Source organism: Balaenoptera physalus (assembly GCF_965194825.1).
Source record: "Balaenoptera physalus genome assembly, chromosome: 8".
Classification (NCBI taxonomy): domain Eukaryota; kingdom Metazoa; phylum Chordata; class Mammalia; order Artiodactyla; family Balaenopteridae; genus Balaenoptera; species Balaenoptera physalus.
The window spans coordinates 71,738,551-71,763,478 of record NC_138887.1 but is presented as its reverse complement, the minus strand read 5'-3'; the positions used below and the strand labels follow the sequence as shown (position 1 = coordinate 71,763,478).

Sequence of the window (24,928 nt, the reverse complement as noted above, 5' to 3'; positions counted from 1 at the left end):
GAACAATGAACCTGCAGCCTGCGAAAAGGAGACCCCAAACACAGTAAGTTATGCAAAATGAGAAGACATGCAGCAGATGGAAGGAACAAGGTAAACCCCACCAGACCAAACAAATGAAGAGGAAATAGGCAGTCTACCTGAAAAAGAAGGAATTCAGAGTAATGATATCCAAAATCTTGGAAACAGAATGGAGAAAACGCAAGAAACATTTAACAAGGAACTAAAAGAACAAAAGAGCAACGAAACAATGATGAACAACACAAGAAATGAAATTAAAAATTCTCTAGAAGGAATCAATAGCAGAATAACTGAGGCAGAAGAACAGATAAGTGACCTGGAAGATAAAATAGTGGAAATAACTACCACACAGCAGTATAAAGAAAAAAGAATGAAAAGAATTGAGGACAGTCTCAGAGACTGCTGGGACAACATTAAACGCACCAATAGTCGAATTATAGGGGTCCCAGAAGAAGAAGAGAAAAGGAAAGGGTCTGAGAAAATATTTGAAGAGATAATAGTTGAAAACTTCCCTAACATGGGAAAGGAAATAGTCAATCAAGTCCAGGAAGCACAGAGAGTCCCATACAGGATAAATTCAAGGAGAAACATGCCAACACACATAGTAATCAAACTATCAAAAATTACAGACAAAGAGAAAATATTAAAAGCAGCAAGGGAAAAGCAACAAATAACATACAATGGAATGCCCCATAAGGTTAAGAGCTGATCTTTCAGCAGACTCTGCAAGCCAGAAGGGAGTGGCAGGACATACTTAAAGTGGTAAAAAGGACAAACCTACAACCAAGATTACTCTACCCAGCAAGGATCTCATTCACATTCGACAGAGAAATTAAAACCTTTACAGGTAAGCAAAATCTAAGAGAATTCAGCACCACCAAACCAGCTTTACAACAAATGCTAAAGGAACTTCTCTAGGCAGGAAACACAAGAGGAGGAAAAGACCTACAAAAACAAACCCCAAATAATTAAGAAAATGGTAATAGGAACATGCATATCGATAATTACCTTACATGTAAATGGATTAAATGCTCCAAGCAAAAGACACAGACTGGATGAATGTACTCAAAAACAAGACCTGTATATGTACTGTCAACAAGAGACCCATTTCAGACCTAGGGACCCACAGACTGAAAGTGAGGGGATGGAAAAAGATTATTCCATGCAAATGGGTATCAAAAGAAAGCTGGAGTAGCAATTCTCGTATCAGACAAAATAGACTTTAAAACAAAGACTATTACAAGAGACAAAGAAGGACACTACATAATGATCGAGGGATCAATCCAAGAAGAAGATATAACAATCATAAATATTTATGCACCCAACATAGGAGCACCTCAACACATAAGGCAAATGCTAACAGCCATAAAAGGGGAAATCAACAGCAAGACAATCATAGTACGGGGCTTTAACACCACACTTTCACCAATGGACAGATCATCCAAAATGAAAATAAATAAGGAAACACAAGCTTTAAATGACACATTAAACAAGATGGACTTAATTGATATTTATAGGAAAATCCATCCAAAAACAACAGAATACACTTTCTTCTCAAGTGCTCATGGAACATTCTCCAGGATAGATCATATCTTGGGTCACAAATCAAGCCTCGGTAAATTTAAGAAAACTAAAATCATATCAAGTATCTTTTCTGACCACAACGCTATGAGACTAGATATCAATTACAGGAAAAAACTGTAAAAAATACAAACGCATGGAGGCTAAATATGCTACTAAATAACTAAGAGATCACTGAAGAAATCAAAGAGGAAATCAAAAAAATACCTAGAAACAAATGACAATGAAAACACGACGACCCAAAACCTATTGGATGCAGCAAAAGCGGTTCTAAGAGGGAAGTTTACAGCAATACAATCCTACCTCAAGACACAAGAAACATCTCAAATAAACAACCTAACCTTACACCTAAAACAATTAGAGAAAGAACAAAAAAACCCAAAGTTAGCAGAAGGAAAGAAATCATAAAGGGCAGATCAGAAATAAATGAAAAAGAAATGAAGGAAACAATAGCAAAGATCAATAGAACTAAAAGCTGGTTCTTTGAGAGGATAAACAAAATTGATAAACCATTAGGCAGACTCATCAAGAAAAAAAGGGAGAAGACTCAAATCAATAGAATTAGAAATGAAAAAGGAGAAGTGACAACTGACACTGCAGAAATACAAAGGATCAGGAGAGATTACTGGAAGCAACTATATGCCAATAAAATGGACAACCTGGAAGAAACGGACAAATTCTTAGAAAAGCACAACCTTCTAAGGCAGAACCAGGAAGAAATAGAAAACATAAAAACACCAATCACAAGCCCTGAAATTGAAACTGTGATTAAAAGTCATCCAACAAGCAAAAGCCCAGGACCAGATGGCTTCACAGGCAAATTCTATCAAACATTTAGAGAAGAGCTAACACCTACCCTTCTCAAACTCTTCCAAAATACAGCAGAGGGAGGAACCCTCCCAAACTCATTCTATGAGGCCACCATCACCCTGATACCAAAACCAGACAAAGATCTCACAAAAAAGGGAAACTGCAGGCCAATATCACTGATGAACATAGATGCAAAAATCCTCAACAAAATACTAGCAAACAGAATCCAACAGCACATTAAAAGGATCATACACCATGATCAAGTGAGGTTTACCTCAGGAATGCAAGGATTCTTCAATATACAGAAATCAATGTGATACACTGTATTAAAAAACTGAAGGATAAAAACCATATGATAATCTCAACAGATGCAGAAAAAGCTTTCGACAAAATTCAACACCCATTTATGATAAAATCTCTCCAGAAAGTAGGCATAGAGGGAACCTACCTCAACATAATAAAGGCCATATAAGACCCACAGCCAACATCGTTCTCAATGGTGAAAAACTGAAACCATTTCCTCTAAGATCAGGAGCAAGACAAGGTTGCCCACTCTCACCACTATTATTCAACATAGTTTTGGAAGCTTTAGCCACAGCACTCAGAGACAAAAAAGAAATAAAAGGAATCCAAATTGAAAAGAAGTAAAACTGTCACTGTCTGCAGATGACACGATACTATACATAGAGAATCCTAAAGATGCTACCAGAAAACTGCTAGAGCTAAACAATGAATTTGGTAAAGTAGCAGGATAGAAAGTTAATGCACAGAAATCTCTTGCATTCCTATACACTAATGATAAAAAATCTGAAAGAGAAATTAAGGAATCACTTCCATTTACCACCACAACAAAAAGAATAAAATATCTAGGAATAAACCTACCTAAGGAGACAAAAGACCTGTATGCAGAAAACTATAAGACAGTGATGAAAGAAATTAAAGAGGATACAAACAGATGGAGAGATATACCATGTTCTTGGATTGGAAGAATCAACATTGTGAAAATTACTACCCAAAGCAATCTACAGATTCAATGCAATCCCTATCAAACTACCACTGGCATTATTCACAGAACTAGAACAAAAAATTTCACAATTTGTATGGAAACACAAAAGACCCCGAATAGGCAAAGCAATCATGAGAAAGAAAAACGGAGCTGGAGGAATCAGGCTCCCTGACCTCACACTATACTACAAAGCTACAGTAATCAAGACAGTATGGTACTGGCACAAAAACAGAAATATAGATCAATGGAACAGGATAGAAAGCCCAGAGATAAACCCATGCACACATGGTCACCTTATCTTTGATAAAGGAGGCAAGAATATACAATGGAGAAAAGACAGCCTCTTCAGTAAGTGGTGCTGGGAAAACTGGACAGCTACATGTAAAAGAATGAAATTAGAACACTTCCTAACAGCATACACAAAAATAAACTCAAAATGGATTAAAGACCTAAATGTAAGGCCAGACACCATCAAACTCTTAGAGGAAAACATAGGCAGAACACTCTATGATATAAATCATAGCAAGATCCTTTTTGACCCACCTCCAAGAGAAATGGAAATAAAAACAAAAATAAACAAATGGGACCTAATGAAACTTGAAAGCTTTTGCACAGCAAAGGAAACCATAAACAAGATGAAAAGACAACCCTCAGAATGGGAGAAAATATTTGCAAATGAAGCAACTGACAAAGGATTAATCTCCAAAAATATACAAGCAGCTCATGCAGCTCAATATCAAAAAAACAAACAACCCAATCCAAAAATGGGCAGACGACCTAAATAGACATTTCTCCTAAGAAGATATACAGATTGCTAATAAACACGTGAAAGGATGCTCAACATCACTAATCATGAGAGAAATGCAAATCAAAACTACAATGTGGTACCATCTCACACCAGTCAGAATGGCCATCATCAAAAAAATGTACAAACCATAAATGCTGGAGAAGGTGTGGAGAAAAGGTAACCGTCTTGCACTGTTGGTGGGAATGTAAATTGGTTCAGCCACTATGGAGAACAGTATGCAGGTTCCTTAACAAACTAAAAATAGAACTACCATATGACCCAGCAATCGCACTACCCGGCATATACCCTGAGAAAACCGTAATTCAAAGAGTCATGTCCCACAATGTTCACTGCAGCACTATTTACAATAGCCAGGACATGGAAGCAACCTAAGTGTCCATCGACAGATGACTAGATAAAGAAGATGGGTCACATATATACAATGGAATATTACTCAGCCATAAAATGAAACGAAACTGAATTATTTGTAGTGAGGTGGATGGACCTAGAGTCTGTCATACTGAGTGAAGTCAGAAAGAGAAAAACAAATACCGTATGCTAACACATATATTTATGGAATTAAAAAAAAAATGGTTCTGATGAACCTAGGGGCAGGACAGGAATAAAGACGCAGACACAGAGAATGGCCTTGAGGACACGGGGAGGGCGAAGGGTAAGCTGGGATGAAGTCAGAGAGTGGCATGGACATATATACACTACCAAATGTAAAACAGATAGCTAGTGGGAAGCAGCTGCATAGCACAGGGAGATCAGCTTGGTGCTTTGTGACTACCTAGAAGGGTGGGATAGGGAGGGTGGGAGGGAGACACAAGAGGCAGGGTATATGGGGATATATGTATACATATAGCTGATTTACTTTGTTATACAGCAGAAACTTTACAACACTGTAAAGCAATTAATACTCCAATAAAGATGTTAAAAAAAATAAAAGAATAAAAAACAATGTACATACCTTAATTTAAGAATATACTTTATTGCTAAAAAACGCTAACCATCATCTGACATGCAGGGTTGCCACAAACCTTCAATATATAAAAAACACTATATATGCGAAGTGCAATAAAGTGAAGCACAATAAAACAAGGCATGCCTGTATTAATAGTTCATTCCATTTTATTGCTGAGTAGTATTCCAATGAATATATAGCAGACTGTTTTTCCATTCATCCGTTTATGGACATTCGGGTTGTTCCCATTTTTTGGCTCTTACAAATAAAATGTCTGAATATTTTTGTACAAGTCTTTGTGTGGACATATGCTTTTACTTCTCTTGGCTAAATACCTAAGAGTAAAACAGCTGGGTCATATAACAGGTATATGTTTAACCTTTTAACAACTGCCAAGTTGTTTTCCAAAGTGGTTGTTACATTTACATTCCCCTCAGCAATATATGAGAGTTCTAGTTGCTATACATCTTAGCCAACACTTGATGTGGTATTTTTAATTTTAGACATTATAGTGGGCATGTGGTAGTATCTCATTTTGGTTTTAAATTTATATTTCCCCAATGACTAATGATATTGAGAGCATGTTTTCACATGCTTATTTACCATCTGGACATTTTATTTGGTAAGTGCCTATTTAAATATTTTGCCCATTTTTGAGTTGTCTTCTTTTTTTTTTTTTTTTTTATAAATCTATCCGGGGTTGAGGGGGAAATTGTGTAGGAAAGTGCTTTTGTTGTTGTTGTTTTTGTTTTTTAATTTTTATTTATTTATTTATTTATTTATGGCTGTGTTGGGTCTTCGTTTCTGTGAGAGGGCTTTCTCTAGGTGTGGCAAGCGGGGGCCACTCTTCATCGCGGTGCGCGGGCCTCTCACTATCACGGCCTCTCTTGCTGCGGAGCACAGGCTCCAGACGCGCCAGCTCAGTGAATGTGGCTCACGGGCCTAGCCGCTCTAGGGCATGTGGGATCTTCCCAGACCAGGGCTCGAACCCGTGTCCCCTGCATTGGTAGGCAGACTCTCAACCACTGCACCACCAGGGAAGCCCCGAGTTGTCTTATTATTCAGTTGTAAGAGTTCATTGTAAGCTGGATAGAAGTCTTCTGTCAGATATATGTTTTGCAAATATTTCCTCCAAGTTTGTGTATGACTTGCCTTTCATTTTTGTAACAGTGTCTTGTGAAGACCACAATTTTAAATTTAGATGAAATCCAAATTATTTTCTTTTATACTTGATGTTTTTTGTGTCCTATTACAAGAAATCTTTGCCAAACTCAGTAAGATTTTCTCCTGTATTTTATTCCTGAGTTTTAGAGACTTAGGTTTTACATTTTGGTCTAATATACATTTAGAGTTAATTTTTATACATTGTGCAATGAATGAGTCAAAGTTTATTTTTTATGTACAGATATCCAATTGTTACAATACCGTTTGTTGAAGACTATCTTTTCCCTCATAGAACTGTCCTGGCACCTTGGTCAAAAATCAATTGACCATATTTTAGTGGGTGTATTTCTACTGTCTCTATTCTGTTCCATTGATCTATGTCTAACTTTACATCAGTATCACACTGTCTTGATTTACTGTAATTTTATTAAGTCTTAAAATCAGTTAAAATCCTCCACTTGTATTCTTTTTCAAGATTGTTTTAGCTATCCCAGATCCCATGTATTTTCCTATAAACTACAGAATCTGATTGTTAATTACTGTCAAAAAAAAAAAAAGTAAGCCTAGAAGGAGTTTTGTTGAAATTGTATCACAACTATGACCAATTTGAGAAGAATTCACATCCATACAACACTGATTCTTCCAGTCCATGAACATGGCGCATCTCTCCATTTATTTACACCTTCTTTAGTTTCTCTCAACAATACTTTTGTAGTCTTCAGTATACAGATCTTGCAAATCTTTTGTCAATTTAGCTCTAAAAGCTCCATATTTTTTATACTTCCGTAAATGACTGTTTAATTTCAATTTCCTAGTATATAGAAACACAATTAATTATTATACTGATTTTGTATCCTGAAACCTTGCTAAATTTGGTGGGTTTAGTAGCATTTATGTATATAACATTCAAAAAGATTTTCTACATAATTAATCACGTCATCTGCAAATAAAGATGGCTTTACTTCTTCATCTTCAAACTGTATGCCTTTTATTTCTTTTTGTTGCCTTATTTGACTGACTAGAACCAGGATTAGCAAACTACAGCCTGCATGCCAAATCCATCCCACTGCTTGTTTTCAAGCAGTGTGCAAGCCAAGAATGGTTTTCACATTTTAAAATGTTTACAATAAAATCAAAGAATACTATTTCATGACACATGAAAATTATATGAAATTCAAATTTCAATATCCATAAATAAAGTTTTATTGGAACAGAGACACTCACTCATTTATGTACTGTCTATAGCTGCTTTCACGCTAAAGCAGCAGAAACCGTATGTCCCACAAAGCCTGAACTATTTACCATCTGGCCGCTTATGGAAAATTTTGCTGACCCCTGGGCTAGAACCTCCAGTACAATGTTAAACAGAAGAAGTGAGAACAGACATCCTTCCCTTGTTAACACTTAATCCCTCATATTTCACAGGAAGAATGGGTTTAAACCATGGATTAGAAATAGTTATTTGGTTTACACTCAAAGCAGGAACATTTACTCAAGGCTCATTTAATATCATTTAATATTTATTTTCCATATATGCATGAATTACTTCCAGATTAATATAGGACAAAACCATCTTCACTGTTAATCTTGACTTCAATAAAACTAAGACAGTAGCATGCTATGTAAAGCATATTATCAAGCCAATTTCTAGAAAGTACACAACAGATGATAAGAAGTACAGCTGACTCTTGAACAACATGGAGGTTAGAGGTGCCGAAGCTTGGCACAGTTGAAAACCCGCATAGAATTTATGGTTGGCCCTCCATATCCCTGGTTCCTCTGTATCCGCGCAACCATGGATGGCGTGGTACTACAGTATATACTATTGAAAATGAGACTGCGCTTAAGCGGACCCAGGCAGTTCAAACCCATGTTGTTCAAAGATCAACTGTAGAGCAACAGTTTATGACAAAATTTTAAAAACAAGTGGGAAGAAATTTTTTTCTACAGAAAATCTACCACTATTTTTTATTCAGAGTAATATACTGAGGAAAGCCACTTCAAATCATCACTTTCTATACTGAAATACATATAAATAAATGACTTATCTGTTTCAATAAAAAAATAACATACCCACAATAAAAGGCAGCCGTAAGCATATAAGTCAGAACTTGGAGAAGCAGGTTTTCCCATTTTCAATTCAGGTGATAGCAAACTCAAGTCACCAACCATCATGTTCACTGAGGCTCGCTGACTCTACAAAAACAGTAGGTTAAATATTTTAAAGGCAACACAGTTGAGGCGGCATTCTGTGAAGTAATCTGCATTTAATCAACACAAAAAATATTCATTTGAAATATTTTATTCTCTTTGCTTTCAAATATTTTTACCTAATTTCCACTATTATAAATTGCTCTTAAAATCAGTCTCATGAAATTAACAGTGAGACTAGGGTTACATTTCACATTGTAGACTCCAGCAGATTAAAAATTAAGAACCAGTGATTCTTTAAGAATTTGGTACTCTTTTTTTAAAAAACACACTTCAGGGGCTTCCCTGGTGGCGCAGTGGTTAAGAATCCGCCTGCCAATGCAGGGGACACGGGTTCGAGCCCTGGTCTGGGAAGATCCCACATGCCGCGGAGCAGCTGGGCCCGTGAGCCACAATTACTGAGCCTGCGCATCTGGAGCCTGTCCTCCGCAACAAGAGAGGCCGCGATAGTGAGAGGCCCGCGCACCGCGATGAAGAGTGGCCCCCACTTGCCACACCTAGAGAAAGCCCTCGCACAGAAACGAAGACCCAACACAGCCATAAATAAATAAATAAATAAATAAAAATTTAAAAAACAAAAAAAAAAAAACCACACTTCATAAGGGCTAGAGGCAGTGCTATTTTCTAATTCTGAAAATTCTAAATAACTTTTAAAAACCACAAGTCTACAAAGTACTTCCTTACTGACCATTTTCTAAGTACACCATTTCCAATGTGTCAAAGGATGATGAATGACAAGAACATGAACCCTGGATTCAGACAAACCTTGACTGCAATTCCCACTCTGCCATTTATTTGCTATGTGACCTTGGGCTTTAACTACTTTGAGCCTAAAATAATTAATTTGTAAATAGGAAATTAATTTGTAACTACTTTACAGAGTTATTGTAAAGGTAAAGGTAATCAGCACAATAATTACCTAGCACATATCGCTACCATCATTATCCTTGCTTCTCAGAGTGTGGTCCAAAGACCAGCAGCTACAGTATCACCCAGGAGCTTGTTAGAAATACAAAATCTCCATCCCAGAAATGCTGAATAAAAATCTGCATTTTATGTACACCTGAAACATATAGTATCATATACTAATTTTACCTCAATTTCTAAAAATTGCATTTTAACAAGATCCCCAGGAGATTCACATGGAGTATGAAGTATGAAAAGCAAGGCTGTTGACTACAGTCTACTTTTCAAATTACCCTTCCTGATTAGTACTTCAATCTGAGAGTAGGGTGAAAAATGCAGCAAAAGGTGACTTTAATCAATATTTCAAAGTAAATAATTTTAAATAGAGATTAAAAACAATGTTTTGTTGGATAATAACAGCTGACAAATCAGTATAAAACAGGAAGAATTCCTTGGAGTCATTATCTATAGTTGTGCAAATGGCATGTTCAAAAGGTAAAGTAACCAGGATCCCTATGAATTGAGAACTTTTTAAAACTCACAGTTCAGTTATTTTTCTTAAGATGTTATCCTAATTTTCAAATAAATAAACATAAACACTTCAGCAAATCTACTATGTATAAATCCTTTATAATCCAGCATTTCATTATAGTTTTACATTTTTATTTTCTCTTCTTTTTGAGGTACCATATGAACACCACTGAAACTGTATACAGACAGGTGGCATTATCCTATAACTTGCAGATGACCAACAAATAAAGCATTATGGGGACTTCCCTGGCAGTCCAGTGGTTAAGACTCTGCCTTCCAATGCAGGGGGTGCAGGTTCGATCCCTGGTCAGGGAGCTAAGATCCCACAGGCCTCGCAGCCAAAAAAACCAAAACACAAAACAGAAGCAATAATTGTAACAAATTCAATCAAGACTTTAAAAACATGGTCCACATCAAAAAAAATCTTTAAAAAAAAATTAAAAAGCATTATGACTTTCACTAGTCAAAAAGGAACTCCTCAGACAATAAAATATTGGCAAGGATGTTGAGAAACTGGAATCCTCATACATCGCTGATGAGAATGTAAAACAGTGCAGCCACTTTGGAAAACAGTTTTTTTCCTTAAACGGTGAAACACAGAAGAGTTACCATATAACCCAACAATTCCACTCCCAAGAAAACATATCTCCACACAAAAACTTGTATACTGATTTTCATAGCAGCATTATTCATAATAATCAAAAAGTGGAAACCCAAATGCCCACAAACTGACAAAGGTAAAAACAAAATATGGCATATCCATACAACGAAATATTATTTGGGCATTTTTAAAAGGGAATGAAGTTTAGACACATGCTACAACATGGATGAACCTTTAAAACATTATGCAGAGTGAAATAAGTCAATCACGAAAGGCCACACATGATTCCATTTATAGGAAATGTCCAGAATAGGCAAATCCATAGGGACAGAAAATGGATTAGTGGTTTCCAACAGGCTGAGTAGAGAAAGAAAGGGGGAGTAACTGCAAACCAGTATGGGGTTTCTTTTTGAGGGTGATAAAAAATGTTCTGGAATTAGACAGTGGTAATTGATGCAGAACCTTTTGACTATATTAAAATTAGTAGTGAAATATACACATTATGGTATGTGAATTATATCTCAATAAAGCTGTTATTTTAACAAAGAGAACTGCTCCCTCATGATTGTGTGTATTTTGAAATTGCCCATTCTACCAAAAAGAAAAATAAAAAAGATCACAATATGCTCTTTAATTGTCTGATGTTTGTTATTCCCACAAACTGCCTCTTCTGAGGTAATATGACACCAAAATTCACAGGCAATGTCATCAAACTAGAACTTGAATTAAATGGAAAAGTCCAAGGTTCCCAAGTTTCTAAAAATGCCCAATAATCAAAAAATAGAAAAGCGTGTATATCTAAATTTAATCTATTGAGGGGGAGGGCACCAGTAGACTGGGAGACAGGAGATGGCCACCTAGTTTTCCTTGTGTATTTCCAGCAACTAAATGTTTCTTGATGAATTAATTAATTAATGCTAATGTTGTCAATGCCACTGACTGTAATTTCAGGTTGCTCCTAAGACTTACGGTTAAAAAATATAATGCACAACTTTAGAAACTCTTGTTCCAGCACCTACCTGATAACACATAATTGCTTACACTACATGACACACCTTAACTGAAGGCAAAGATCTTATAATAAATTACCATATGATGTAAAAGTGCTGAACTACTGCCTAATAATAATAATACTAAATGAAGTCTAGAACTTATTTATAAAACCACTATATTTTACCACAGATTTGGTGAAGTCAAAATCTCCAACAATTCCATGTTGACGGTTTAAAGCAAATACATTGTTCTGATGAAGTGATCCATGAATTATGTCAGCCTTGTGCAACGTATGCAGGCCCTGGGCAACACCTTTCATGACCTTTAAAGCTTCCTATAGACAAGTACATACAAAAGAAGTCAGGAAGTAGACAAATCATTTTAACAGCTGAACCTTTTCTCTAATTAAAAGACTTTTCCAGAAGTGACTAAGCTTCTTCCAAATGAACCTTTAAAAAGAATACAGCATAGAGAAAGAATTAAAGGACAGAAGTCCTGATTATGTCACTGGTAATACCGTGTGGGGGGTGTGTGTGTGTGTGTGTGTATGACTTAGAGACTACAGTCTCTAAGAAGACTTGGATTACAAATAATGAGCAGAAAGCATCTAGAAAAGAAAAAGAGACTGAAATAGTGTTACTGGGTAGCAAGAATCTGGGCATCCTTTATTGTTATTACTAATTCAAATTTACGATAGAAATCAAAGCTATTGCTTAAAACTTATAATACCAAGTGCTATACTACACAATTTACACACAGCACAGCTTAATAGTTATAAGGATAGGCTTTGGTGCCAAAAAGACCCAATTCCAAGTCCCAGCTCAGCCACTGGATGAGGGACCCTGTGCAAGTCACATTAATCTCTGTGAGCCTCATTTTTCTAATCTGTATATAATGGGATAACTCATATCACAGGGCGGATATGACAATTAAATAGAATGAGTCTAAATTGTACACTGTATAAAGCATGTAGTATATCCTCAATAAACTTTAGATGTCATTTTTCTCATTTAATACATCCGTGGAAATAAGGTTTTTTACTTACTTCTAAAGTTAAAGGCATGCTGGACTGAATAGCACTCAGGTTTGCCCTAGGATAGTATGGGACCATCAGATAAGCCATAGGATCAGACTGAGAAGCAAAACAGAGAATGAGAATGTAAGTGAAAAATTCTTCAATATATTTTTAGTATACAATGACTGTACAAAATAACTTTTCTGGAAAGAATTACTTCTGTGCTGTGCAAAAGCTTTTAAATTTAATTAGGCCCCGTTTGTTTGTTTTTGCTTTTATTTCTTTTGCCTTGGGGGACTGATAGGAGAATATATTGCTACAATTTATGTCAAAGACTGTTTCTTCTATGTTCTCTTCCAGGAGTTCTATGGTTTCATGTCTTATATTTAGGTCTTTAAACTATTTTGAGTTTATTTTTTTTATACAGTGTAAGGGAATGCTCTAATTTCATTGTTTTACATGCCCAGCACCACCTTTTGAAAAGACTGTCTAATTAAACTTAAAAGCTTTTGCACAGCAAAGGAAACTATCAACAAAATGAAGACAACCTATAAAATGAGAGAAAATATTCACAAATGATGCGATTAACAAGGGGTTAATATCCAGAATATACAAAGAGCTCATACAACTCAATATCAAAAAACACCAAACAATCAAAAAATGGGCAGAAGACTTGAATAGACATTTTTCCAAAGAAGACATACAGATGGCTAACAGGTACATGAAAAGATGCTCAATATCACTAGTTACTAGAGAAATGCAAATCAAAACCACAATGAGGTATCACCTCACATCTGTCATAATGGCTATCATCACAAAATCTACAAATAACAAATTTTGGAGAAGATGTGGCGAAAAGGGAGCCCTCATACACTGTTGGTAGGAATGTAAATTGGTGTCGCTACTATGGAAAACAGTATCGAGGTTCCTCAAAAAACTAAAAATAGAACTACCATATGATCCAGCAATTCCACTCCTGGGTATATATCCGGAAAAAACAAAAAAACTTATTCTAAAAGATACATGCACCCCAATGTTCATAACAGCACTATTTATAATAGCCAAGACATGGAAGCAACTCAAATGCCCATCAAAAGATGACTGGATTAGGAAGATGTGGTAGATATACAATGTGATATTAGCCATTTAAAAGAATGAAATACTGCCATTTGCAACAACATGGATAGAAAATATCATGCTTAGTGAAATAAGTCAGAGAAAGACAAATACTATATGATATCACATATGTGGAATCTAAAAAATAATACAAATGAATGTATATACAAAACAGAAACAAACTCACAGACATAGAAAACAAACTTGTGATTACCAAAGGGGAGAGGGAAAGTGGGAGGGACAAATTAGGGGTATGGGATTAACAAATACAAACTATTATATATAAAATAGATAAGCAACAAGGATTTACTGTGTAGCACAGGGAATTATACCCATTATCATGTAATGGAATAAAATCTGCAAATATACTGAATCACTTTGCTGTACACTTGAAACTAACACAATATTGTAAATCAACTATATACTTCAATTTTAAAAAAATTAAAAGGAATTAATTACTTCTCTAAAGCTTGGAGCTAAAACGCACTTTAAATAAAATGTTTTCTGCAAGAGATTAGCATAAAAACTTTACCTTACACAAAAATAGGAATATCAATGGTAGCAACCCAGACTCTTCTTTAGCTTCTCTCCAAGCTCTGTGATACGCAGCGGCTCTCTGAATTACCCTGGTTTCTGTGTCGACATCCACAGAATAGCCCTTGTACCAAAAAAAAAAAGAGGGATTGGCAATTCCAAGATTAAAAATCTCACTCTAATTATATATCATTCCAATTTAAATTAGATTTTTATGTAAGTTAAAATATATCTAAATTTATTTTTTTAAATTGTATAAGTACTTTTTCTATCTGCTTTAAATGATATGATTTAGAAAGAAAAGAACATTTCTACCAGTAGCTTAATATACACTCTACAATATGTACTCACTAAGGCCAAAGTAATTATCCTACTATCATGATTAACAGTTTTCCAGGTCAATGAAGAGAAGAAATCAAAGAACAGAAGACTGTGTTGGCAAAATAGTTGAGATTTCAAAGAGAAATGTAAGAAAAACAAGAATTTTAAAAGGCTTTTGGCTAGAATGTAGTAAGTTCACCCGAAAAAAGGAAAGCAAGTATATCCTATTAAAGACCTACATTATTTAGGGAAATGAGAGAAACTTTAAATTCAAAATTAGTTCTGGCAACCACACTGGAAGCATAATCATCATACCAGTCAATTCACATAATTTAGAAAATAAACAGTGGGTCTTTACTTTCCTGAAAAGTACCACCACCACTCCCCTTTGTACTTCTGAATCTCCCACAAGTCCAAAGAACTTAAACTTACCTTTAAAAGAATTATCTGCCCGTTAACCTCAGAACATACCAAAGGACGCTTCCTGCTAAGTTCCTTCATGGGCTCAGCATCAAGAAGATCCCTTTCCAAGCTCATTGTAAGAAGACCACCAGAGTTCTAGGCACAAGTTTTTGTTACAGTTTAAGAATCCAAATAATCCCAGCACTTTTAAATAATCAACAAAATTAGTTACATACTATTAGATGGATTGGACATCAACCCTACTGGAGACACCAATAAATAAAAATATTTAAAGTTTCATATTTTTTCTATTTCCTGGCTCTTGAACTCCCACCCAAAATGTAATGACCATACATTTAATCCTTGCAACAGCTCTCTAACAGATTCTGAAGATGACTGGGATGAACCAGACGTGCTTCCAAGGGACCCTGATGTTTACTTGGAAAACTTCATGTGTTTCCTAAAAAGTATTAAAATGATGACAAATAAAAGGGAGACTGTACAATGGGAATGAGATATCTAAAAATTATGACTACTGTGAACTCTAACACCCCTGCCTCTGAAGTGGAATCCTCAAAAGTGAAAATGGCTTTTAAATAATTTAACTCTACTAGGTATTTCTGCTACTTTTTAAAAGGAATAACTTTTTTGCACTAAAACATGACTATCAACATTTTAAATCAAGCTGAGTTTTACTGTGGTATAGTTTTAGTAAGAGGGGTTGTGAAATTATTTTCTGGTTTTTTTTTTTAAGTGTTGTCAGCATATTTAAGTAATCCACAATACATAATCTACAGGGGTTTCCTAAGGATACATCACAGGAAAACATCTTAAAATAATTAAAGGCATCCATAAGCCACAATTCGAACCTTTTATAATCTTCCACAATAAAACAGATTAGCATATTTTTAAAATTAATTTTCAAGTCCTATATAGCACCACATATTCACTCACCCATCCTGTAAGAGAGAGTCTCTAAGCAAGAGTTAAATAATTGCAAGAAAAACACTACATTATTTTAAAGTTTAGTCTGAAAAGATTATACAGTAATTGCTTTAACAATTTATGGGACTTATTAATCTTACATATTTATGAGTTCACAAGTCTATGTGAACATCCCTTTATGTACTGTATTTAAGCTATTATCAGGGACTTAATGACAATCTTAAAGAATACACATCTTGGGCTTCCCTGGTGGCACAGTGGTTAAGAATCCACCTGCCAATGCAGGGGACACGGGTTCCAGCCCTGGTCCGGGAAGATCCCACATGCCGCAGAGAAACTCAGCCCGCGTGCCACAACTACTGAAGCCCGCGTGCCTAGAGCCCGTGCTCTGCAACAAGAGAAGCCACCGCAATGAGAAGCCCCCGCACCGCAACAAAGAGTAGCCCCCGCTCGCCGCAACTAGAGAAAGCCCCACGCGTAGCAATGAAGACCCAATGCAGCCAAAAATAAATAATTAAAAAAAAAAAAAAAGAATAAACATCTCATCTAGTCCCTCATCCCTAGCAGACAATATAAAACACAGAGCTAACAGATTCTGCTCTGAGAGCCGAAGTTTACCAATCCTGCTCCACAGAGTCTTTCTAACACACTGATCTCCCAGGCTTTGAATGCTGCCTGCTTTAACTTAAAAGATAAATTCTGTTTAAATTCCTCATGACTATCAGTGTCCTGCTTTTATTCTAACCTGGAACAGAAGCTAAAACTGCTTCATCACTTCAAAAAATAAACACCTGTAATTCAAATAAGTGCCATGCAATGTATTGAGTGGGTATGAGGAAAAGCGAAAACAAAGAAAAACATGCAAATTGATATAAAAATTGATATAAAAATTAAAAACATGCAAATTGATATACATACAGTATGCAAGTATTAAAGACAGTCTTGAGAAAAGTTCTAATAATACCTAAAAACCATTCCTCAGGAACATTTTCATAAAGTAAGGATATTATAAATTTAACACTAACATATAATTTTTTTTTTAATTAATTAATTTATTTTTTTGGTTGTGTTGGGTCTTCGTTTCTGTGAGAGGGCTTTCTCTAGTTGTGGCAAGCAGGGGCCACTCTTCATCGCGGTGCGCGGGCCTCTCACTATTGTGGCCTCTCTTTTTGCGGAGCATAGGCTCCAGACGCGCAGGCTCAGTAGTTGTGGCTCACGGGCCTAGTTGCTCCGTGGCATGTGGGATCTTCCCAGACCAGGGCTCGAACCCGTGTCCCCTGCGTTAGCAGGCAGATTCTCAACCACTGCGCCACCAGGGAAGCCCATAACACATAATTTTAATGTCATCACTTTTCAACACTCTCTGCAGAATAGTAATTCTCAGAGGAAACAAAGCTTACCATGTACTCAAGTAATCCTATTTCAGGATGAAGTAGAGGAAGCTCAGGGAACCATTTCTGTACCAAGCTCTTCAGCTTCTCCTAAATTTAAAAAATATTTTTATTATAGATCAATATATATTCAATTGTGACATGTTGGTATCTCCCTTATTATGTATCTAACAAGATATATAATCTAATAATATATATATAACCTCATAAAATATATAATCACTGATTTTGCCTTCTACTACAAGAAATATTAAACAAAAACCAAGAGTCATTTGGTTCTAAATTACCATCTTACTAACAGAAGAAAAACTTAATTACCAATTTTAAGCTTAATATACATATACAGGCACAAAACCTTGCCTAAGGTCAAAGTCCATACTCACAAGCTAAAATGAAAAAGTGTGATGAAAAACCAATTTGAGTCATAAAATTGTCACTATTTCTCAAAATAGTAGAACACAGTACAAACACAGAACAAAACAGAACACAGTAACAGTTTAAAATAATGGTTATTTCATTTTAGGAAGAAAAAAATCATAAAAGCCTTGAAAGGAATAATAAACATGTAGCTCTGCAAAAGCTACTTTGAAGCAAATGTGTCAATTGAGGATCCTTAGAAAAGTCACTTATCACATGTTTATTCAGTAAAACTTCTAGATACTTATCACGTTCCTGGGAGATAGCTATTTTATCCAAGGTTCCTAAGGTGAACAATGAAGCACACACAGTCAGATAAGTTTGCTAAATAATGCATAACACTTAAAATGCCTACTATTTTCATAGTATTTTTATTTTTCAGAGGCATTGTTTCTTATCTTACTTCTTTCCCATAACATCCCTGAAACATAAAATACAATATTCTCTCCATTTTAAAGACAAAATATGCTGACTGACTCTTCCAAAGTCACAAAAATTCATGGTAGAACTTTCCCCCAACCCAGTAGTTTTATTTTGTTATATTCTTCAACTAAATTATGATGCCCTATTAATGTTTTCATTGCAGTTTTAAGCTAAAATGATGTTCATACAGATTTTAATAAAGGAAAAAATCTTTAGGCTTTATCTTCAACAGAAAACAAGCAATATGCAAAAGTGTCTGTTATAATCTCGATTCTTGTAAAAACAAGCAGAAAGAAAACTAAAAGGAAGTTAACTCAAAAGTTAAATGTGATTATACTACTGTTACCACTGAGTGAGAACATTACAGATGATGTTTCTTCTTCTGTAATTTTCACATTTGGCACAATGGTTATGAACTATTTTGTCATCAGAAATTAATTTCTAAATTCACAAACATTACTATACCAATTTAACTATGCCAATATAATCTGTGATCTTTTGATTATAGTACACTTCATAAAAATGGATATTTGAATTCAATTTTTACAGTAAAAACTAATTCAAAATTTCAAAGAATCGAATACTTACATATTCCTCCCGCTCATGATAAATTTCCTGAAAGACGCTATTCCGCAATTGAGTTATTTCTTGTTTTATTTCCTCAATCTCAGATCCATCATGGTCATCGGACTTTAATCAGAAAGAAAAAAGTGACCTTACAGACTTATGAAAGTAGACTCAAAACAACTCTTCCTAGTAAGAATTAATGCAACTTCTACAGCAAATCACTCTGTCTGATTTCTACGTATCCTTCTATACCTAGCACATAACAATCTCTCATTAACACTTGTCGAATTAATATTTATTAGTTTATTCTAATCCTGACTTTTCCAAAACCTACAAAAAGGAATTATAAAAATAAAGTCATAAAGTTAATTACATAGATTTTTCTTATCTCTTAATTTGCTGTACATTTTCTCTAAGATGACCAACTCCCACCATAACGTAAATGTCAAGAATAGGAACCAGAATACAATTAAACTCCCTGGAACCTTTTTCTACATAAGATTTGATTTTTAAAAAATTAGTAAACATGTGGCATGTCTACTACAGGAAAGACAATGTAGGACTCACAAAGACTCCATAAAACTCTAAGATAATTAACAAGCCTCCTTAAAAGGTACATGTTTTCAAAGTTAGATGTTTCTATAAAAGTTAAAAAATTAAACTAAAAAAGACCCCATTTCCCACAGCCCAGAATAGGATAAAACTAGAAAAATTTTAAACTATTAAATTAGCTCCACTCCATGCTTAAATGCTCCAATGAGGAAGAAAGCTAACTCAAGTTGGATTAAGATATAATGTAAATCCCTTTGATAAGTAAATTCTTTGTTCAAGGAAACAAAGAATGCCAGTTTATTCACAAAGTTTCAAGACTAAAGAAGGAGGTTTAGTCCAGTTTAAAGTGTCCTAATTCTTCCAGTTCTATTATAATATGAAAACAACTTAAACTATTTGCAAGAAATAGTATGTCCAGCCATTAAAAACAGAGCTAACAAAAGACATCCTGATCTTTACGACAAAATTCTGCCTTTGGGGGAGTACCCCATCACCTCGCAGCATGTAGTAGGCTTGTTTTTAATAGATATTATAACAGTCCATATCAACAGTTTTTTAAATTATTCGAAAATGCTTATCTTACTAACAACCAAGGCAACCATGTAAAATGTTTTTTAAAAACATTTCATGACATGGGAAAATGTTTACACTATTAACGTAGTAATTTTATTTAAACACAAACACAGAAGGGAAAAATAAAACAAAATGTGAATAATTTTAAAGAGTGTATTTATGCATTACTCTTACGCATAAATAAAATGAGGTACACACAGAGTTCAGTAAGAACCAACTGTTCCTTACTTCTTCCAAATTATTCTTTTCAACCAATTTCCATCTCAGTCGAGCCTTTAGGTTTTTCAGTGTCTTTTTAATGGACAGCAAGTGATCCACATTGGGGCTCTTATTTAAACATTCAATAATCTGTTTCTTAAACTAAGTGAGAGAAAGAGTTGTTATATTTTCAACACAGAGACAACAATATTAATCAAACAGTCGCTTTCTGACCACGCATTAATTCTCTATTAAGATTCAACTAGTATTTACTGAGTTCAGATTGAAATAAGAAATTCTTCAATTTTCAACAAGACAATTCTACCCACTGATTTCTTAATTATCCACATATCTGTTTAGAAGAGTATCATTCTAGCAATCAAAGAAGCAAAGGGAAAAAATATTTCAAGCTGAGACACACAGTGAGACACACTTTGCTACAGAAAATGCAAATTGAATTTCTAGTGAGGATGTAAATTGAAATTACCCTTCCCAAAAGTAGTTTGACAATATGTATCAAGTTTTAAGAATGTTCATTCCTTTTGACTTAGTAATTAACAATTTTCAGGACTCTATTTGAGGAAATACACACACAATATTATGTACAAAGATTATGTACAGTGTTATTTATGGTAAAAAAAAATGGAAGTAACCTTAACATCTGATAGATGAAAGGTTAAATAACACTGTACATCTATGCAAGAGATGATGTTCTAGTCACTCAAAATGACAGTATACAAGAATTATAAATCACATGGGCAAATGTTCATAATACACAATTAAATGAAGAAAACATTTTCAAAACAGTTTACAAAATGATGCAATGCACATAATATTCATACATACATATAAGTCACCATTCACAAAGGAAATACTCTGAAACTAGCAGTGAGTATCTCTTAAGCAAAAGGGACTATAATCAATGTTTTTATTTCTTATCTTTCTGTATATAGCAAGTTTTCTACTGTAAACTTGTATAGGCAAAAAGAAAATGATAAAAGTTATGTTTTAAAGGACATAAGAAAATCAAAGATTTAAGACAATAAAAAAATCTCAATATATTTATATCAGTGAAATGCCGTTTCCACTATAGGATGAATTTAATTATATACCAGCTAACAATGGCTATAGTGTTTTTCTAGCAATAGTAAATAATTTATCTACACACTGGGTATTAAACTACTTGAGAAAAGTTTAAGTATTAAAAATTTCAAAGCATCAGTATATAAGACCAATAATATAAAGCATAATCCAACCTCAACACTGTCCTTGTACTTGGATTGTACTGTGGCAATAAGCCTTTCCTCTGAACGGATCTTTTGTACTACTTGACTATATGTATTTAAAGTGATCTCCTTGTCTGCATCACCTTGCTCCTAAATGAAATCATACACACAGATTTATATACAAAGGAATACAAAATAGTTAAAACCTTCGATAACAATGGATACACTTTAAAATGATACCCTTAACGAACTTCTATATCTATTTCAAAATATTTCTTAAACATAGATATTTTTCTAGGGAGAAGAGAGACTGATGTCAAAGATGTTCATATGGGAAATTTTATTCCCATAACGCTATTATACTTAAAGCTGTCTGAAGCAGAGTGTTAAAGGAAATCAGGGATACTGTTATGCTAAATGTAAGAACTAAACAATATACAGAACTTCAACACTTTATTTTTAGATATCTGTTAACAACCACTTCTAAAATCAAGCCTGACAAAACCATCTAAATAAGGACAATTTGACAATAGGGAAATATAGTAATGTGTATTTTTTAATGCCAATCTTTATAAAATCACAAAAGGTAAAGAGAAACAAGCAAAATAAAGAACATAACCAATGAGACTTTGGTAAGCAGCCTGAAAAACTGGTTAAGAGTTCCAGTGAGCAATATTAACATTACAAAATACACTAACTTTTAACTTTACACAGCAAAAGAGAGTATACACAGTAGGGAAAGGGAGCTACTAATCAAACTTGTGTATCCACTTCCAAGAGCTCTCCCAGATTTTATTTCAAGTTTTCACAAACTCTAAAGAGCCTTATCTTACACTTACAGTCATTGGGTATGATGGACTCAAGAATCAAGTACTAAAGAAAGCTGATACACTCAGATTAAGAGTTGTTTTCCTAGAATTAAACATTAGATTTTTTTTTCATGTGAAATATCCTACTAAAATCAAAATACCACCCTGTGGAAGAATAAGACTTCGCACTGTATTTGGATTAGAACTTGACAGTGTTACTATCTCAAATAGGCCTTTACGAAGAAAGCTAAGACTAGTCTTAACACTCTCTACCTAGTAAGGAAACCACTTTGCTTCAAAGGAAGCAGTAATAAAGAATATCAATACTCACAGTCAGAGATATCTCCAGCTCTTTGCAGACACCTGACTCAGTCTTCTCTAGGATTTCATCAATATTACCAATTGTGTCTTCAGAAGTCAGTGATTCTTCCACAGATAGATCAAAGGCCTCGTTTGCAAAAATAAAAAACATGAAGTATCTCATTTAATTATTTCAATTAGTATTGTGTCCTTATACCTGGAGCAGAGCATTAACCTATGTACTGGGCAACGAGGGGGAAATAAACACAAGAAACATAAAGTACTACCCTCACAAAACTTATGCACCGGAAAGAAAAGGTATACACACCTCACATGCCTAAAGAAAACACAGATTTTTGTTAAGGTGATTAGTGATTAAGAGAGATGAGAGGACAATACAGAGGAAAATTATGAGAAAAAACAGGGACAAGACCAAGATGTTTTGGGGGAATAGAAAAAGACGCAGTCTGACTAAAAACTGGTAAAGAACCTTGACTGCTCAGGGAGCAAGTTTAAATCTGACAGGTAGTGGGCAGACAATATCAGCGTTTATACAAAGAAGGGGTATGACTGTACCTGGTACTTAATGATGACCCACGAGCATTAAGGAATATGAAGATTCAAGGTTAAAAATTAAACCCTGATAGTTTCCATCTCATTAGGAAAACTAAGGTACTTTCTATCAGGAAACAGACTTTATAATAAGGTGTTAAATAGAATGACATCAGGGACCCAAACTATAATACAGAACATAAATGTCAGAAGCAGTCACTCGGCTTTCAGAGGTTCAGATTTGTGTTTATGGAGGTCTAGATTTGGGAAACGGATATGGAAATGAAAGAAAAGGATAACAGATAATTAACCTAAATGGAAAGACAATTATGATCAATAACAAAATAAGACAAAGAAATAACTTAGTTACATTAATGTATCCATAAAAAGCACCAAAAATGAAGAGTTCTAGAAGTAGCAGGAGATTAAAGATTTTTTTTTCCCCAGACAAAGCTAGAACTGCATATTTGGAAATCATTCACACAGAGAGATAAATGACACTATAGGTGTCTTTCCCTTTGCTCAGGAGGATGTAAAGCAGACAGAAGAACACAGAATCAATAACAAAATTAGGCCAAAATTTAATTAGGGTTCTGAGTACATTACACAAAGCCACATGCCTCCAAGCCTTTTAGAAAATTACATTGTGTTTTCACAATAATAATTAAGAACTAAAAAAAAAAAAGAAGATATAAAAGACACCTTTTCTAATATCTAATATCAAATGAGACTAATATTCCCCATTTAGTTTAGGTATCTTTAGGATATTTAAGATAACTAAAACTTAAAAGACTTACACTGCTAAACAACATTGTAATCATGGCTAGTTAGCCAACTAATGTTAAAACACATATGTCTTGCTAAAAAAGAAACCAAAAAGAGGAAAGCTCTACTACCCTCAAAGCACATACTCTTATCTCTACACTATAGCTGTAAAATATACACTACACTTGTAATAAATTCCACTGATATTATCTTACACCTGTAACTTGATTGAAGTTGTTTTCATATATGTCCTAAACAGAGAATGTAAATATGTAAATCCCTCACTCTTCTATCCCAGCATTCTCATTCATATTCTCATTAATATTTTTTCTCCTTTTTATCTCTCTCTCCCTCCCTCCCTCTCTCAGAAAGAAGTAAATTACATGTGGACAATTTAAAAATACATATTCGCCGGTTTATGCTATGACACCACTCGGCAACAGCTCTTGTTACCTTTAAGGTACTCTGAAACCACGTTACAAGATGTTGTAGAGAAACCTCTGTTTCACTTCTAACACTGGTGAGCTCCTCTCTTTTCTTACACTTCCAGTCATAAAATTTCTTCAGTGTTTCTTCAGAGTTTGTCCCTTCTGTGGCCTGTCCATATACTGCTTCTAAAGAGGCTGACAAATCCTGCAAAGAGATACTTCTGTTTATTAAAGTTTATTAACTTTATATTAGGATTCAAGCACCATATTAGAATCTGAGAGACAGAAAAGTAGTATGTTGAATCCCTATCTTTGAGCATTTTATAAATAAAATTTAGAATAATTAGACATAAAAGCATAAAACTACCTATAAGGTGATTTATTTGGACTGTAAGAGTAAACGTTCATTAAGGTTATAAATAGAAGGTTTTATATTCTTAGGTTTTTAATCAAGTAGAAATTATCCTCTTTTCTCTGACTTTACGTAAGAATCACTATTTTGCCCTGATATGGAAGTTTCTAAGAGCTACTGCTAAGTAAAATAAAAACACCAAAATATTCAAATAATTCCAATTAAGGAAAGACATTAAGCATATATATATGTGTGTGTGTATGCACTTAAAAGCATTTTTAGAAAGGACTAGAAGAGACAAAAGAGCTTGATGGCTCTCTCTAGGAATCAGACTCTAGAAATGTCACAGAGACAAGAGGAAAACTTAATAGATTCCAGAAATTTTTATCACAAAACTCTGACAAACCCTTGGAAAGAGAGAGGATGGCTGGTGCTTAGCACTGAATGAATACGGTCATAGCAAGTGG

General features: G+C 34.6%; 1 protein-coding gene across 1 annotated transcript in view; it reads right to left on the bottom strand.

The window, feature by feature from the left end:
- The window catches only part of STK31 (serine/threonine kinase 31), a 91,858-nt gene that overhangs the window by 31,525 nt on the left and 35,405 nt on the right, over nt 1–24,928 (bottom strand). The window contains 11 exon segments of the mRNA XM_082472203.1: nt 8,407–8,529; nt 11,760–11,909; nt 12,621–12,707; nt 14,239–14,364; nt 14,994–15,119; nt 17,309–17,389; nt 18,728–18,829; nt 20,060–20,191; nt 21,286–21,405; nt 22,396–22,512; nt 24,135–24,314. Of these exon segments, the coding sequence (XP_082328329.1) occupies nt 8,407–8,529; nt 11,760–11,909; nt 12,621–12,707; nt 14,239–14,364; nt 14,994–15,119; nt 17,309–17,389; nt 18,728–18,829; nt 20,060–20,191; nt 21,286–21,405; nt 22,396–22,512; nt 24,135–24,314 (1,344 nt within the window).